A 19,118-nucleotide genomic window follows, 5' to 3' on the forward strand; every position below is an offset into this window, starting at 1 on the left:
CCTATCCGGAGCTGTTGACCAGGGTCAGCACAATCCGGATCACCACTGCACAGAACAGTCACAACATTCCCGTGTCTTCACGCACCACAAGCACGTCTGCACTCACCCAGGACTGGTGACCGTGCATTCATTTTTGTTCGGGACTGTGCCCTGCTTTGTTATCCCCTCGCTTTACACATCGTTGTGTATAGCCGGGGATTTATTATTTGACGGTCACCAGACCTGGACTACAAATAAAAGCACTTTTTTTCACTGAATCACTGTTATCTGTTCATCACTCCTGCATCGCATCACCGCGACATCTGTTCCCCTTACCAACCACTTTGCCACAGTGCCATAAAGCAAACCCCCATTAACCCCACTGTAATATTGAAGTCAATACTGGCAACTGTGCTGTGCATGCAACAACAAGGTGTTAAAATATGATACAAAGAGTGATTTGAGACATCTTTAGCTGTGAAAGGTGCTATGAGTCCAAGATTGTTGTTATTTTTGGACATTCAGAGTGTTTATAGGTTGCTGTTAAACAGCCAAAAGTGTGTTATTGTGCTTATTATAAGTTTGTAATTCAATTGATCAGAGTGGTTCTAAAAATTCAGGCAGACAAAAGAGCAGAACAGTTGTTTGTCAGTCTATAGTGTATCTACTAATCAAGCAACCAGTATCACAACCTTGCCATGGACAAGATTTGCCTTCAGCTATAATTAAAACTGTGTTGTGGATTTCCTAGAAATGGTAGGCAAGAGATTTGAGATGACAAAGAGATGAACAGTACCCAGATGGTGAGAGTACAATCAATAAACAAAAGCTAGAGTTGCTTTGAAAACTTCCCTGTGATATTCAAACACTAATTTGCACGTTTGGCACAAACAGAATTTCATTCTAAGCTCATTAATGCCAAATCCTTATTAATTGCAGCAGACACAAGTAGACTACTTAGTCAATATGATAAATAAAAAATAAATAAATAACACATTTTTTGACTAGAACTCTTTTTCAGTATATTAATGACTGAAAAAAAAAATACTGTACTAACCGCATGCTGTTTGAGCATTCTATTTATACCAAATAGTATTTCATAGTTAACTTTCTATAACAAAAAATAACTGACGTATACATGTACTATTTTGGTAGCATTGTAAATATACTTGTCACCCCCTGTGGCGGGGTGCCCTGCCCCTTTGCGTATTTTTGTGTTTTATGTTGTATGTGGGGTGTTATTGTTGGTGTATATGTATTGGTGCACAGGGTATAATGTTGGGCTATGTAGCACAAGTGTTGTCAAAAGGTATCTGTATTTCGGCACAGGGATTGCACAACCACTTCTCTTGCAGGTTAAACTGGGGAATTGTAAGGGGGCATGGGAAGTGCACACTTAATTCACGTGCTGGGATTCAAGCAAATGATTAATTAGTAATTGAATCCCGGCACAGCTGTACATATAGATGCACGAGTCACTCACTCTGGGTTGTTGTGTTCAGGGTGGAACGAGACGTGAGTCGTAAGACGAGAGAGTCAATACTAAAACAATTGCTTGATATTTTGTTCCATATCCGTTTGTTTTGCTTGTCTGTTTTGGTCATTGTGCCTTTTGCTTTGTTCAGTGTTTTGTTTTCTGTTTAAATCGTTTATTTTCGATAAACTGGCACAACAGCGCAATTCACTCACCACTCTGTGTGTTTCTTCCTGGCTTGACGTCATCCCTACAGCCATCCTTGTCACCCCCGCCCCCTCCACTACTCCCCAAATGAAATAATAATTCCTGTGTTGTGATTCTCATTGGGGAACAGTAACATATTGCAGAGCAGTGAAGACTTAATTTTGTATAATAGATTCAATACAGTAGCTTTACACCATTATATTTGCAAGAAAATGCAAATGTGTACTATATTGTATTGATTAACTTAATATCTTGTAAACAACTCTGATGTGGTTTTTCTTTATTTCCCAGTTGTTCAGCAGTTGATGTTTTTCCTGTACTTGTAATGCACCCCAGGTCTGTACTTCAAACTACATATAAAACTGAATCAGGCTATTCACCTGCAATTGGTAACTGAGTTATTATATGGGAGTTCATAGAGCTGCAAGCTTCCAAGCCTACAACTATCTGTCTTATACAGGGGAGGACACTCAATGGAAAATAGAATGCATTTTTGACTCCATGTAAACCATAACCCGGTGTAATAAAATATGTGCCACCTGCATATATATCAATGCCCAAAATAGATTTGGGGTTTCTTTCACCTATTTTTCTTTATACTTTTTTTATTTTTTTTAATTGTCAGAATGATCACGTTTTGCATGGAATTCACTGGTGTGACCTGTGGTAAAAAACAAGGTCATGGCATGATAATGTTACTCAAGGATGGGATCATGTCGAATGTAACAGTAAGGCAGGAGGAAGCAACAAATACAGAGGTTTTTTAACTCACCTTAATTGATTTTATTGAACATGTAACGTGAGGTAAATTGTATGAGCGGCTTCAATAAATGTGTTCAATTGTTTAATTGCGGTGGCAATTCAATCCGGAAAGCATTATAACATGTATTAAAATCATATTGTTTGAAATGTATATGGTGAACAATATGTATCAAAATAGTGCAACTTCGTCGTTATAGAGAATTATGCACTCACTTGCACTCTTTCCCGTTTAACCTTGGGATTATGTTTCTATTAATGTAGTACTTCTTTCTGCTTTGAACAGTCCCACCTCAATCAGGCAAATACACCAAATCAGCAAGCTGTTTAGGTCTGATTGATGAGAACGATCCTCACAGGAAGTAATTCTCATCTCCAGATAGGTGTGTGCTTTTAGTAATAGTTAGCAAAACAATTCCATTCCCTTAGCGACAGCTCATGCAATTTACACTTACGTTACATGCTCAGTGACATCAATTAATTTGTGGTTAGAAAGGTGAGTTAGAAAACCTGACCTGACTTAGTGTCCGTAAATTCTGGATCTAGTTGGCAACAATGCTCCCATGTGTAAGATTGATCCCTATCCAATTACAATTTTTAATGCATTTTTACATATAATTTTTTTTTATACATGGAACAAATAATAGGCTGCTTACTTGCGTATTATTAGTACTCGTAAATAATCGTAACAAACACTCATATGATTCAAGTGTTGGGCAAACTCCAAAGGTTTATAATAGCAAAACTAATTGAGAGTTTTACCTTATAGGTGAAAGTTAGTTTCCAGACACTGCAATTCACCTTGCGATATACAAAGACCAAAAATAATAAGTATTGTATGAAGTGTGCTTTAAAGAACCACAAAACTAAAGAGTTCTTAAAACAGTAACAGAGTTTCAAGTACAACAGTAACAGAGTTTCAAGTACAACAGTAACAGAGTTTCAAGTGAAATATGTTTGTTAGAAAAATGCTGCACTGCTTCACATTTACAGAGCTTCTGCAATTACATTTAAAAAATATGACATTTAAACAATATTTGTAATTTAATGTTAGAAAATGGTACTGTATTTGGATTCTAACCACCCTGTAACTGTGGTTTGGGATACATGAAGCTTGGAAAAATTTACATATCTGGGTATTGCCAAGAGAATATGACATAGCCACATACTGTACCATGACCATTCTTAAGTAATTGTTGCACAAACAAATTATGGTCACATTCACATTTGTGGGGTTTATATTGATTGGACAGAATGGCTAGTTCAATAAAACAAATGTTTTTTTTGTGTGTGTTTTGAAAACACAGAAGCATTCAATCAGTTCAATCAGTTTTGTTAGTTTGTTTTGTTCCCATTATTTTTCAGTAAGCCACATATAACCAGTAATCACTTTAATTATGCATTACCAATATGAATTTGAATCTCCTTTTTGTTCAAAGACAAACAATTGCTGAAATGCAGGTCAGTTGAAAGTTCCAACCTGTCTTCCAATGCAAACAGTAAAGGCTTTTAGCCTTTGCAAAAATTGAAACAGAAGATAACATGTGCCAGAGGGAGCAGTGACACAGAAAGCGAAGATAAACAGTGGAGAGAGGAGACTGTGGAAAACAAAACAAAAGACACATAAGAGTAACAGTTTAAAGTCCAACTTGAATGAAAATTCAAAATGAACCTTTCATAGACTAACTGATAGATGTGTACTATAATATGAAGACATATGTCTTTGCACTATGTTATGCATACATTGATTTTTATAAATAACAGTATTATATGAAATTATCTATTTACATATTATGGATTATATTTAGCAAATATTGCAATGTCAAAAACAAAAGGAATAAAGCTATTCCAATAATATAAAACTAACAAGAAACAACTTAAAAAAAGTTAGACATAAATACTTGTTTTATACCATTAAAATTATTATCTAACTTTAAAATAAAATGCATTTGCACTACTGGCTAAATGGGGCCCGATATGTAAATAATGTAGTTACTGTTTAACCCCATGTATACTTACAAAACAAGCATTCCCAAAAGCAGGGAACACTTTCTGTAACTTCAAGCATTTGTGGAGTTACAAATATAATGCTTTTGTTCATATCAAAGTACATTGTATACATTTCTTGCTGCATTAATGTGATGGTTTTATTTTTACATTGATAATATTTCACAGGAATCATCAATAGCTTATAGATATTGTATTGAAAAATAAACAGTAAACATGATGTGAATTTTTAATACATTGGTTTAAAAAAACCCCCAAAAAACCCATAGTACTAGTGAACAACTGTATATGAGTGAATGAACGGTTTTCAGAGTAGTGGTTGTGCTTGACAGTTTCACCATTATCAAATGTTTCAATTTGGTGTTTAGTGCGAAATGTGGCACAGCACACACTATTTCTTATAAGCAAGAGACCTCCATTCTTAGGGCTGTCAATTAATTGCAATTAGCGCGTTAATCAGCCACTGTCTTGACCCTCTCACCATACTGTAACTCATTCTCTGCAGCACTATTTTAATATACTCCAGCGCATACAACACAATGAGTGCAGTCATCGTTTGAATAGAAAGTTAGTCACTGAACTGCATTATGGAGCAAAGCACTAAAAGTGAAGGACTTATGAATGGGAAGTTCTTTTTTAACTTTCTGACAGTTCATTGGATAGAAAGACTATTACTTGCATCTGTTAGTTTCAATATCAAGAATGCATCTAGTCTGCTGTACAACCTGCTTGCTGCAAACACACCTTCACTTCTCAAAATACACTTTCTATCAGTTCTTCTGCTACAGGCTGCAACAACAGAACAACAAATGAAAACATGCCAGTTTCGATATAGTTTTTTTTTTTTTTGTATTCACGATTTCTGCAAGTCTGTGAATCAAGCTACATCATTTCAGTACAATACAGGGTGTTCCACTTGAAGGAAGACAAGGGTTGAATTGACAACAGAACTGGCAGAAGACACAGGTGTCATTGTCCATCAACACAACAGTACGAAGGTCACTCTTAAAATCATGACTTAAAGGATGTGTTGCAGTAAGAATACCTCTGTTAAGAAAGGGGAACCAGACTAAAAGATTATGCTTTGGATACCACACCTTGAAACTCAAGTGATGCAACCTATTTCACTTAATGTTTTTCCTTCTGTCAATGTCGATGCTGTTCTAATAGTAGAAAACACTAGTGGAGGCTTTGAGGAAAATTTTTGATGCTCATAGTGCTCAGAGTAGAACAATGCAATATGTCTAAGACTTTTGCACAGCAGTATATATATATATATATATATATATATATATATATATATATATATATATAATTATAGTATCAGAAAATGTACATAAATGATTAAATGTTATTCAGAGGGTGCTCTGGAGATCCTGGCATCCCTTATTGTATGTTATGGGTCCTGATGGGCTGACAGTTAATATGTGCATACATCCCATACATTCCCACCCTGCAGTCTACCATCATTATTCACTTTATGTTTGATGCACCAGCACAGAGTCAGAGCACATTTTTGAGGGAGCAGTGTTTGTTTTAATTGTGTGTCTCTCTGCTGCTGTGTTTTCTAGTTTTTATTGGATGGGGGTATTTCAAAGGCTTTGCCCTCATACTACAGTAGTTACACAGATTTGTGATCTCCATTTGACTCAGTCAGAATCACTCAGAGCACCATACAGTGTGGTCTGTTAACTAGGCTCAGACACCTCATTGACAGAAAGCAGTCTGATTAAATTTGCCAAAGGCACTATTTAGGGTTCCCATTCCAGTAGTCAAAAACACCACAATCTATTCTGAGCCACCAAGTAACAAACAAACAGCATTTATAGCTCTATATTGGCAGAATGTGCACCCTTTTTCTGAAACGGTAAAAATGCAACTGTACTAATCCATGGCTAATCAAAGTCCCACTCTCTAATTAGGATCCTCCCTGGTGTTTTAAATATATTTATTGGTAAATAAAAGTATCAGTTTTGAATGATCTCGGTTGTGGTATTTAGAGCCCTTGCTGTTAAAAGAATACACTTCAAGATGTGTTAAACTAGATTCTCGACACAGACAAAAATGGCAGCATTAAATATAGAGACTGATTAGAGGATGAAGGGGGCAGACATACTGTATCTCAGCTAGTTTCACATTGTTTTCCTTGCATAGAGATTGTGGTACAAATTGTGTATCTGGCTGGGTTAACCAAACTTCTTTTTGAATCCTCAACAGCTCCATGTTACCAGATCATACATGATACAATGATTGGTCTAATAATATTTTCTTGTTTTATTAAGCTCATTCATCTAATTTGAATTGCTCAACCAATTTACAATTGAAACTGTCATTATAGCTTTGCCTCCTTGGTATTTAAAGCTTCAGTGTCTGATGACTTAAAGGTGTTCATATTTGTGAAAAAGGTCCATGATTGTGAACATTCTTGGTTTGAGATGTAAAATATATGTTGCCTAAACTTACATTATAATTATACCTCCTCCCCCAAGAAGTCATATCAGACAGATTAAGCTTCCATTCATAAGGACATCAGTACTTTTACTAAAGATACCCAATTTGCATATTCACTTATTCCAAGGCCTTCAGTCAAAAACAAGTCAAGATTCAGAACACTTGTCTTGTTTGTCTCTCTGTGTTGTGTTTTGCTCCCTTATCACTAAGTTGAATAGATCCTCCTTATTTTTTTATTTTTTTTATTTTGTTGCTACATTGGTGCACATTTAACTTCTGTTCATCTCCTAGTCTCAGTTGGATGATCAAACTAGTTCTGCAGGACATATTGTACAATATTCCCAAAGTCTTGTTCTAGGTAAATCACCATTGCACACGCTGTGACCTCTAATTTGTTGGGTAAATGGAGGCAATGACCTACAGTATATTGTCAGCTGTAGGTAAAGTGCAAGCAACTAGCCCATCCCATAGTAAATGCATTGCATTGGCAAATTGCCCACAGTGCAGTTTATATTCACAGCAAGCCCAATACCATTAAAGAGATTTGCCACTTGGAGAGATTTAATAAAACTGTACATGGACATTCATGATGAAAACAACTGAAAAAAATACAAAAATAAAGAGTCTAACTTGGCTCTCTCTCCACTTCCGTCTCTCTAAGGTTGAGCATTTCTTAACAATCTTATCACAATAACAAAAATGATGTATACCAGTCATTATGCAAATACTGTATTACTTTAATGCACCTCAGTTAAAATGTGGAAGTTATGTTTTTCAAACAGAAACTTAACAACTTATGTCAAAATGAAGCTGCCTTATTTTTGGTATTCTGAATGTTTTGTTTGTGTTTCTCGATAGCTATTTGTTTGATTTCCTTTGCCCTCCCTGTTGTTTCCTCCTATTTATCTCATGCTTATTCCATGTGTTCATTTTATATTATTTGTTCATTCTAAATCAATTATCTTTCTTGCTTCCCCTTTTTCACTTTTTATTTGTATAAACCCTATATGGCTCCTCATGTAATCTTATTTATCTGCTTTTTAATAATTTTTTTGAGTCTCAATTTATTTTCACCTTTCTTTTGTCATATTCGTGTTTTTTTACTTTATATGTGTTTTTTGCTTCTTTATCTGTTTTACTCTGTGTCCATCTGCCTGTACTTTATCTTCCCTTTCTATTCTTTTCAATTTTCTATATCTCTGGTCTTTTTCCCTTTTGATTTCTCCTTAATAATAATTTTGTACTACATTTGTTTTCTCTTTATGCTCTTTAATCTCTCTTGGTGTTCTTTTTATTTTTAATAATGTACTTTTCATTTTCTTCCCCACCCCTCACCCACGCTCCTCACCCTTTCCTCTGTTTCCCTCCCAGTGATGTGATACGAGTACTCTGAAGTGCACACAGATAAAATACTCTAACAGAGCATGCCTCTGAGTCCGGCATCCAGCAAACATGAGCCATCCGATCAGCAGCAGCAGCAGGAGGAGGTGCAGCAGTGTGCTACCAACGGCAACCAGGGGGACTCGGACAGCTCCAAAGAAGACATCATTTACGACACGATCCGGGCCACTGCTGAGAAACCCCCAACTAGCCCCATGGAGGAACCCCTAGCCAACGCCGTCGTCATCCGTATAGGGATCCCGGACCTGCAGCAAACCGTGAGTAATCCCCATGCTTCTCTTTCTCTCTCCCCCCTCCCTCTTGCTCTCTCCACCTCCCTCTCACTACCCTTCTAATAATACCCTCACTTTCATTAAAATAGCCGCAGCTGGCTTCGACAACTAAAAGGTGCTTAGGAGAAAAAAAACTGAAGCTTGATTTACAGTAAGAGTGGCTTCTTTAAAGAAGAAAGGGGAAGTGTCTTTTTTTATAAGTCTTTGAAATGCAGTTGGTGTGTTTGTTCTTTTCTTTGTGTAAATATGAAAATCCAAAAAGCAAAAATGAATGAATACTCTAGTTGATTACTGTTTCTTGTTTGGGAATATTTTTGGGGTTGTTTGCATCTTTGGAATTAATTTGAATGTTGCTGCAGCACTCCTATAGTGCATACTCTTTTGTAGAATACTGCAGAATAATTAGATTAACTTATATATTTATTTAAGAATATTTGAACTTTATTGTCAAGCAGGGCATGGGAGCATAGCTTTTTGGATGCCAAAACCAAATGTTGAGTTAATTTGCACAGGTGAAAAAGAAAAAACAAATCCTTGAATCAGGGATTGTGCAAATCATATCATTAAAATAAGGGTTGAGTTTATAGATTCCTGAGTTATGAGATGAAGTTAAAACAGGTTGCCTTATAATTACAGTGGAATACTTTGTCATATATCTGAGATAGCATTTATAATTAGACAGGATTGCACACTTGTATTGGAGCAGAGAGCGCTAAAATCAGAGCAGCATATTTGAAAAAGGCTGTTTTAAAGGGGGAAATTGCTGTTATTTATCAATAGGAACATTTCCAGATTTCTAGTATCTAGTCTGATTAGTTTGATTCTGGGGGTTGCTCTTTTAAGTAAAATATGCAAAATCCTGGGTAATGGGGTTGAAGTCTTCTAGAATGGTATTGACAGGTAGCATTCTTTCCCAAAAATAGATGTTATTTCACAGTTATTGTCAGGAGATAATTAGAAAACACTACTGCAATTTGAAGAAATAGAATCATCATTAATTAATCATCATTAGTAAGGATTAGTAAGGACTGTTTGCATCTGGATCGTTAGGTAGAATGTAATTTTGTTGTAATCAAAAGCCTTATGTTGAATGGTGCAATTTTATATCATATTGTTTTGTGACTGTACACAACAAATAGGAGTTCTGTTTTTTTCCAGGTGGTGTATAGGAAGGTTTTTCACAAATGTATTATTGCTGAAGTTACCCCTTGACTGTGTAGGTAGTCACGGCAGTGATTTGCTATGGTTTTACTTGGCTGCGTTTGAAGTGTCTCGATTGTATCACTCTTTTAAAACTGTAACTTCAAAATAATAAAACAAAAAATAATAAAATAGAAACACCTGGAGAAAGCAGTTTTGCATAAATTGTTTTTTTTTTTGTCAGTAACAGATGACCCAAGAGACAATCTGAATAAAATGGCCACCTTTCAAAATAAAGTGAAAGTGTTTGCATCATCATACCTTTCTGTTCATGAGCTACGGCGTGCTTCCGTGTTGTTTTTTGTAATAATGTGTTTTTCTCAACAAGCAGTGATAACTATAATATTATGAATGGGAAGCTACAAATGAGAGGGAATATGGACATGTAAATGTCACATTGGATAAGTCATTAATATCCCACTATTCGCAAGTCTAAGCCTTTCTAATAAACATGAAGTCAGGGGCAATAGCACCAGTAAAATGTCTTGTTAAGGAGAATAGAGAATAGACCTCATGTCCATTTGACAGTAGCTGAAAGTGCTCATACTTCTGAGCACAAGTAGAGTTACAGCCAGAATATTATTAAAGCATACTGCGTACCTCGTATATAGTGCACAATCTGCAGAGAACATGAAGACTCTTCTAAAATGTGTGCAAGCATTTTTGCGTGTTTGAAGTTACAGGTGCAGTGATCTCAGAACACCCTTGCTCAGAAAGACTTTGGATGTCTTTGGGATACTGTGGCAAAGTGGTTAACAGTGTGCAGGTGCAGGTGATCAATGAATAGACAGACAATTATAATCCAGGTGCAAAGTTGTTTAATGATTTGTAATTCCAGCGCCTGATGGCAAAACAAACAGTAAACAATGAATGCCAAGTAATACAGCGGCTTGTATTACTTTATTTATAATCCCCGGGTTTGTCCTGTTAGTGAGTGAATTAGTACTTGTGGTGCAATACAGTTCTCCATGATACAAGTTCTGTGATGTTGTCCATTTTGATTGTTGTCCGGATCTTTTTAGCAAACTAATCACAATAAACAAACAAACGACAGTACAAACAAACAAAACAGTCTTGTTGTAGGTTTGTTGTAACCATTTACAAAGGAACAGATCACATCACTATGTCCCCTTTCTATAACGTCACCCATGACCCCTTGGTTAACGAGCGCATCCACTCCTCCAATCCGTGGATGCCAGGCCATTTCCCGTCTGGGTTATTGGTTTCGTGTACCATAGCTCTGCCCTCTTTCTAGATAGCACGACTTCCGTCTAACCCTGGGAATTAACTGTTGGGCCATCCAGTCCATGGTACTCTGTTCCCTTTACACAGTGCCCTCGCAGGTCGCAGGGAGACTTAACACCAAGAATCATTTGATCTCTGTCACAGACACTTATTAGAAACTATTGTATTTTGGTATTTCTCCACAACTTTTAAAAATCTATACATTTTGTACACTTTGTTAACAGTAACAAATGATCAGCCTACCTGTTTTATTTATGCAACATTGGAATTACATATCTATGTATACAGAGTGACCAAATTAAATTCCCACTTTTATTGACATACATTTCAGTTAGACGTCATACTGTTTTGCCATAAGCGTTCAGGAGCAGATGAATTATTTCCCACTGTTGGAAATGTCAACAGTCCAGTTCAGTCCAGCCATTTGTATTGTTTTTACATTAATTTTGTTTTTTGCCTGACATCAATTACTGTATGTGCAGCTTCATTAACGCATTTTCATACCTGAATATTGCTCTATGCTGCTTGAAATCATTATCTATAAAAAATGAAAATCAACATTTTAGCTTTTATGCATATTTGTTTAAATGTGGGGTAATAAGGTATGTCAGTTATCTTAAGCAGTAGATTACCAGCAGTGAATTGGTTTGAACAGTTTGCTTTGGCTACATCTATAATTTCCCTTTTAGCCCAGAGGCAGGTGATTTGAAGGTTGGTCTTGGTCTAATGGAATCAAAGATGAACTGAGTTTGCTGTTATCCATTAGTTTGTATGAAGTTCACACAGAAACTCGGGTAAGCTGTGTTCATGAAAAAACTGAAAACGAAAACAGGAAAGGGTTTTGCAACGTTATACAGTTATGAAATGAATGAACCAATAAATGGTGTCAGCTATTGTGATAACAGTGATGGATCTAAACACCACTATCGTTAAATCAAAACATAACATATAAGGGTGTGTGAGTCTCTTAAGTGTGGTTTTGTCTGTAAAAGTAATATAATAACAGGTTTGGTTCTAATTAAATAGTTAAAAGGTGGCAGTATTTAGATCAGCCACTGTTTGGTTGGATTAAACAGACCCCACTGTATTTTTAAGCAGACCCCGCATGTAGAGTCCCAGGGATGAGAAAGATGTGTACAGAGGAGAGTTTGAGATGATGGCATGATTTCTGTAGTTAAACTTGTCCAGACCATAATTAATACAATAATAAATGTACCTTTTAATATAAAGTTCAGTACTGTACTGTTCTGTAAATACCAGGGATAGAGTTAGCCCATTTTCTTTGGGGGCAGAAGTGTATTGTACACAAAAGGTCTGGTTACCAGTTCAGGTAAGAGAGGTAGATATACAATTGAAGTTCAGTTTATCAAGGCTTTACTGTAATTCCTGTAATTATCAGTGGACTATCAAGTCCACTTTTCTCCATTGAATGGTGTTTGTAATATTTTACGTTTGAGGTAATTTGTTCACCATGAAAACAAGGGACATTTTCAATAGGGAATTGCCACACATCCCCTACTTTAAGAATCAGTTTTACATGTTGTCTGCATTAATAAAATCAAGGAGAAAATGTTACTTTTGTAAACCTGCAAGTATAGAAATTGTACTATCCCAGATTCCATGCACACAAAGACTCCTCCCCTGTGCTAGGTCTGTCATATTGAAGTTTATTGTCACCTCTTCTGGCACAAATTTCTTCAAACTGATACAGGTAAAGATTCCTTCCCTTTCAGTTAATACCAACATTCATCACTTAGACACTCTTCTTGTAGTGCATCTACTGACTCGTCAAATAGGCAGCTCACATATCCTTTTTTCCCAGGTTTCATGCTGCAGTACGATGTAGATCAATATAAAGCTATGCTATAAGCACTAAAAACTGTATCAACAGCCAAAAAGGTGTACTGAAAACAACCAACAAGGGCCAGGTGAAAGCTAGGGGAAAAGAGTGATACATTCCACAGCTCACTCCATAGGTACTGATTAAGAATGGATCCTCTGTGAGTATGGGCCTCATCTGTTATCTTCCTGTGCCATCTTCCATGTTCTGCTCGGCTGTGTAGGGATTCTTCTGAATTGTCTAATTAGGCTTGGAATTATTTCATATACAGCAGGGACTGTGAGACTGGGCATCAGACCAAGGCAGCTTTACTAAGTAAGAAGGATTACCTACTCTCAAGATAGGTGATGAACCTGACCCATATACATTTGAATTAAATGCACAACTATAGAGAGATGTTTGTAATCAGACTTGTTACTGCTGCGTGTGGGCATGTGTCTGAACTAACTGGTAGACAAGTACTTGCATTTCCAGAAAATATTTTAGATAGGTATTACTGTTCATGCAATAAAACCTGTCTAATCCAGCCCTTATACATACTGGCATTCTGTACATTTTGGCAAGATTTTTAGGTCCTGGAACAATTCTGTTGTAATACCCTTTACAATCTATTCTGCCTAAAATCAATGTAAATCAGACTGTGTAATCCGGCACTGGGTCATGTGATTTTTCACTTTTCGAAGTTTAAAAACTAGTATAAAAAACAAAACAAAAACAAAAGCAAGACATTGTGTATATTATTATTATTATTATTATTATTATTATTATTATTATTATTATTATTATTATTATTTGTTTATTTGTTTGTTTGTTAACAGGCACCCTTATCCAGGACGACTCACAGTTGTTCCAAAATATCACATTACAAAATATCACATTACAGATAAAAGCACTTGTAAAATACAATAAAGTCAATAGTAAAAATGCACATCTCGCTGGAGCCATTCTCAATTGTGCAGCTGTTAGACAGCAAATACATCTTCTAACGTCTGCACAGCAAGTGGATGTTCATTTCTCTTGAAAGAAAATGTGTGCTTATCAAAAAAACTGAATGTTTACCAAAATCAACATAAAGAAAGCCAGGTGAAAAATAGCAAGGCAAATCATTACAGACATGACCTACTTAAAAACAATATGGAAAAAACCCTGAATGCCAGCAGAAAGCACCTAATTGCTGCATGCAGGTACAGCATGGGAATAGTTTAAACAGGCTTGTGTTAATAACAGCTAAAGATTTTGTGAGACATTGTTGTGTTTAAGGTTTGCTATAAAGTAACTCTGTAATCCGTCTTACTGTATTAGTATGCACTGTAGTGTTATGTATTACACTGGGGTTCTGTTTTAACTATCTAAAGAGTCATGGATTTTAGCACTGCTCTTTCAGTTTATATTAGTCATCTCTGTTCTCCCCCATGGCTGATTGGTTGCTCTACTACACACAATACAAATTCATTGTAATAAGGTCAATGAATTATCACGTTTGGAAATCTTGGAACGGCAGAACTCTGGCTCTGTTTAGATCATTGAAACAAATCCTTGGGTGGGGTTATTTATTATTATTATTATTATTATTATTATTATTATTATTATTATTTTAATACTCTATGGAAATAAAAGCCTTTTCATAAAACTTGCACTCTTATAAAATAAAACAGAAAAATATGATGTGTAATCTTACTAAAGAGAGGAGGGGGATATAGACGCATATATGCATTTCATAAATCAGTAAAGCAATGTTTACTCTATAGGGCCACAGGGCATTTGTTGGTGCAGACCGTGCTTTATAAATAAAGCATCAAAAGGTTAATATAGATTCACTGTGTAGGATCTCAATAAATCAAAAGTCAATAAATGTCAATGTGTAGGTTAGGTACTCCTAATTAAAAAAAACAGGCCTTGATAGTTCAGTGTCTATCATACTGAAGTATAAAGATTACATTCAAAAAAAACAAGACAAAGTGTTTATATATATATATATATATATATATATATATATATATATATATATATATATATATATATATATATATATATATATATATATATATATATATATATATATACACACACACACATACACACACAATTTTTATACACACACACACACATACACAGCTCTGGAAAAAATTAAGAAACCACTGCAAAATTATCAGTTTCTCTGGTTTTACTATTTATAGGTATGTGTTTGGGTAAAATTAACATTTTTGTTTTATTCTATATACTACTGACAACATTTCTCCCAAATTCCAAATAAAAATATTGTTATTTAGAACATTTATTTGCAGAAAATGACAACTGGTCAAAATAACAAAAAAGATGCAGTGTTGTCAGACCTCGAATAATGCAAAGAAAATAAGTTCATATTCATTTTTAAACAACACAATACTAATGTTTTAACTTAGGAAGAGTTCAGAAATCAATATTTGGTGGAATAACCCTGATTTTCAAGCACAGCTTTCATGCGTCTTGGCATGCTCTCCACCAGTCTTTCACATTGATGTTGGATGACTTTATGCCACTCCTGGCGCAAAAATTCAAGCAACTTGGCTTTGTTTGATGGCTTGTGACCATCCATCTTCCTCTTGATCACATTCCAGAGGTTTTCAATGGGGTTCAGGTCTGGAGATTGGGCTGGCCATGACAGGGTCTTGATCTGGTGGTCCTCCATCCACACCTTGATTGACCTGGCTGTGTGGCATGGAGCATTGTCCTGCTGGAAAAACCAATCCTCAGAGTTGGGGAACATTGTCAGAGCAGAAGGAAGACAGTTTTCTTCCAGGACAACCTTGTACTTGGCTTGATTCATGCATCCTTCACAAAGACAAATCTGCTCGATTCCAGCCTTGCTGAAGCACCCCCAGATCATCACCGATCCTCCACCACATTTCACAGTGGGTGCGAGACATTATGGCTTGTAGGCCTCTCCAGGTCTCCGTCTAACCATTAGATGACCAGGTGTTGGGCAAAGCTGAAAATTGGACTCCTCAGACAAGATGACCTTACTCCAGTCCTCTACGGTCCAATCCTTATGGTCTTTTGCAAACCTCAGCCTGGCTCTTCTTTGCTTCTCATTGATGAAGGGCTTTTTTCTAGCTTTGCACGACTTCAGCCCTGCCCCTAGGAGCCTGTTTCGAACCGTCCTCGCCGTGCACTTCACCCCAGCTGCCGTTTGCCATTCTTTTTGTAGGTCACTTGATGTCATCCTACGGTTGCTGAGTGACATTCGAATGAGTTGGCGGTCATCCCGGTCAGTGGAGAGTCGTTTTCGCCCTCTGCCGGTCTGTAGCTTTGTTGTCCCCAATGTGTGCTGCTTGACCTTGTTCTTATGAACCGCCGTCTTTGAAATTTTAAGGATGGAAGCAACCCGATGCTCACTGTATCCCTCTGCCAGTAAAGCCAGAATTGAACCCTTCTTTTCCTCACTCAAAACTTTCCTTTTCAACTCTTTGGGCATGGTCAATAGTTATTTTTTGATTCCAATTACTTTTGAGGTACTACTAGCACTGTTTTGCCATCCAGCTGGTCCTATTGCAAGAGGATAGTGATGACCACAGGAGTGGTTTTTATACTTTTCCTCATTAAATAAGATTTGGTTCAGGTGATCCCCTAATCAGTACCTCATTCAGTAGAATGAGGTGTGCCTGTGTTGGAATTCAACAGACACTGGAATGGAATGGCTGCCATACATGTAGAGATGCTGATTTAAGAAAAAATTTGCAGTGGTCTTAATTTTTTCCAGAGCTGTATATATATATATATATATATATATATATATATATATATATATATATATATATATATATATATATATATATATATATAGTAAGATAGCAGGGAGGGGGTTAAAATTCCTCTGCTAAAAACATGTGAAAATGCACTGTTGGGTGAATGGGCTAAGGGTTTAATTGTTTTATTATTTTGTTAATCCCCTGCACCTGGTGCTAATTGTAAATTGGAGCCAGGTGCAGGGTATTTAAGAGAGGAAGCCAGTTTGCCCCGGGCTGCTGAGTGAAGAGCCCGACTGTGTGTGTGTCCAGTCGTAACAAAGAAAGGTGTTGTGTGAAGCCCGTGTGTAAGTTTGGTTTGTGTCAGGTAAACGGCTTAGCCGTTCTGAGTATTTAACTAGGTTCCTGGTGGTGTTTAGTCAAAGCTCCAAAATGGAGTTAGGTTTTTGTTTCTGTTTTGTTTAATTTTTGTTGGTTTGGTGTTTATTAAAAGTGCGCGCAAGCGCTGTAAAGTCCTGGGTCTAATCTTAAAGGGGCAACAAACTCTGAAAGTGGCGCAATTTTTCACAATATATATGTTAATGTTCAGAATGGTAATTACTGTAGATACAGTGTGGTAGAGGCTACATTGCATGAACTGTTTTAATAATGGCATCAATTAGCAGTGTTAGTAATAGAAACAGTTTTTTTCACCATGCAGTTTCTCTTGTTTTTGCTCAAGCACAGTTCCATCCTATCTAAACCTCAACCAAGCAAGATCAGCAGGTTACCATGGTATATTGAAAAGTCATAAGGGATTCTGGAAGTATTTTTTTTTGGATGATAGTGTGAGTTGATGCTCAAAGTCAGAAAACTGTCACTTTACTACATAGATCAATGGTAATATATTCAGGGAATCTTGCACTAGAACTTTCTTTAGAATGGAGGGTATGTAAAATGCTTTGAGTTCTGTGGTGTCTTAGGATTGAAAGTCCCAACACATTTTTCATGCCAAATTCTGTACTTGGACTGTCGTTTGTACTTTGCATAGATTTATAAACTATAAAGATACTATACATGTTAAATTGCTCTATTGTATTTGAATTTTGTATTGAATTTTGTTAAAGAAAACTGAGAATGTTATAAAATTAGTTCAGAAGATTTACTTAGGAACTTCTGATTTTGTTTCTAGCTTTGAAATATTATATCCAGGATTTTTTTTTTTCCAAAAAGTTCATAATAAAGCTTGTATTGAGCATGTGAAGAGTGAATATCACTGATCAAAACTGTGAGATCTTGAAATTTTGTGTGAAATGGAATCCATGAATAGAATAGAATTAAGCTAATTAATTTTCAATGTTGGCATCTCTGCTAAGATCTGTTAATTTTGACTTCTACAGATGCAATCTGAGAAAGAGTTAGGAGTGCAGTCTTAAAGTGCTAACAAAGGGTTTTCAATAGTATGACAATTGTAAGTGTTCCTGCCTCGTCCATATTTAGGCTTTGTTGAAGGACAGAATGGAAAACAGGTCAACATACATATATAGGGATATTCCGAGAATAAAATGAAAAGTACAAATAAAACAACAAAACAAGATCTTCCAAAGACGTTGATCAAAGAAATATCTATGGCAAATAAGCTTGTGTGTTAAATGGTGTAGCTGAAATAAAAACAAGATTTGTTGTTGTTTATTTGTTTCCATGTCTTTCTTGAGGCATTTCTAAATCAGAGAATGTTGTGTGTTTATTTAGTACTGCATATCTGTTATTAAGGTCAAGGAGCTGGAGTGGGATGCAGCACATCCTTGTTTAGAATTCCATCTACGCCACTAGCTTGCTGTGACTTACTGTGAGACCAATGAGGAAGTAACATGTTCTAAGCAACTGCATAATAAGGGGGCTTGCAAGCAGAACAGTTTTTGCCAAACACCACAGACACAAAGTGAGAAGGGGGTGCTGCTCAAAGATTACAGTACGTACCGTTTTTATTAATATTTCAAATTGTGTGGGTATGCATCCTGGCACTGCCAGGTTTGCTGGAACTTGGTCACTCCAGAATGGTCCTGGATCAGAGCCAAACTAGCCATGTGGCACATTCTATTAAACCATATTGTGAGTTATTGCCTTTTGTACTGACTTTTCTGCAATATGACATTATATTGAGCATTGCTTCAGAGTCATTATTGATGCTGCTGTCTATTCTGCTGCACACAAAAGAGCGGTGAAAATGTCTCATGGATAAGAGTCTATTAGAGACACCGAGACATAGTCCTGATTGAGCGCTTTATACTGCCAAATTCAAAGATCGAAGCTCAGTATTGTAAGATGTAAAGGGTAGTGTGGGATGTTGGCCCAAGCTCTCGCCTTCTGGACCGATAGGAGCCAACCTCGTTTGAGGTGCAACCTCCGACGTCGTTCAGAGGTAACCAAGGCCGGGTAATGGAGGACCACCGACCCCCAGAAAGTTGCAAAGGAGAAGGTGGGGAGGGGGAGGAGGAGAAAGGCTTGCAGAACAAGAACTGGAAGGTGAGCCTGGACTATCTAGGTTAAGGAACCAATAGGATTAGCATAGTGAGCTG

At 36.5% G+C, this 19,118-nt stretch overlaps 1 protein-coding gene across 6 annotated transcripts in view; it reads left to right on the forward strand.

Annotated features, from left to right (window-relative positions):
* LOC121318216 (SH3 and multiple ankyrin repeat domains protein 3-like) overlaps positions 1-19,118 on the forward strand; it is a 281,025-nt gene that overhangs the window by 33,846 nt on the left and 228,061 nt on the right. For all 6 annotated transcript variants that reach the window (XR_005950583.1, XM_041254654.1, XM_041254657.1 and 3 more), the window contains exon 2: positions 8,249-8,535. Coding sequence is in view for 5 of the 6 variants with exons in the window: in XM_041254654.1 (XP_041110588.1) it covers positions 8,302-8,535 (234 nt within the window). In the remaining variant the exon portion in view is untranslated. The remainder of the gene's footprint in view (positions 1-8,248; positions 8,536-19,118) is intronic.

Source organism: Polyodon spathula, chromosome 7 (assembly GCF_017654505.1).
Source record: "Polyodon spathula isolate WHYD16114869_AA chromosome 7, ASM1765450v1, whole genome shotgun sequence".
Lineage (NCBI taxonomy): Eukaryota > Metazoa > Chordata > Actinopteri > Acipenseriformes > Polyodontidae > Polyodon > Polyodon spathula.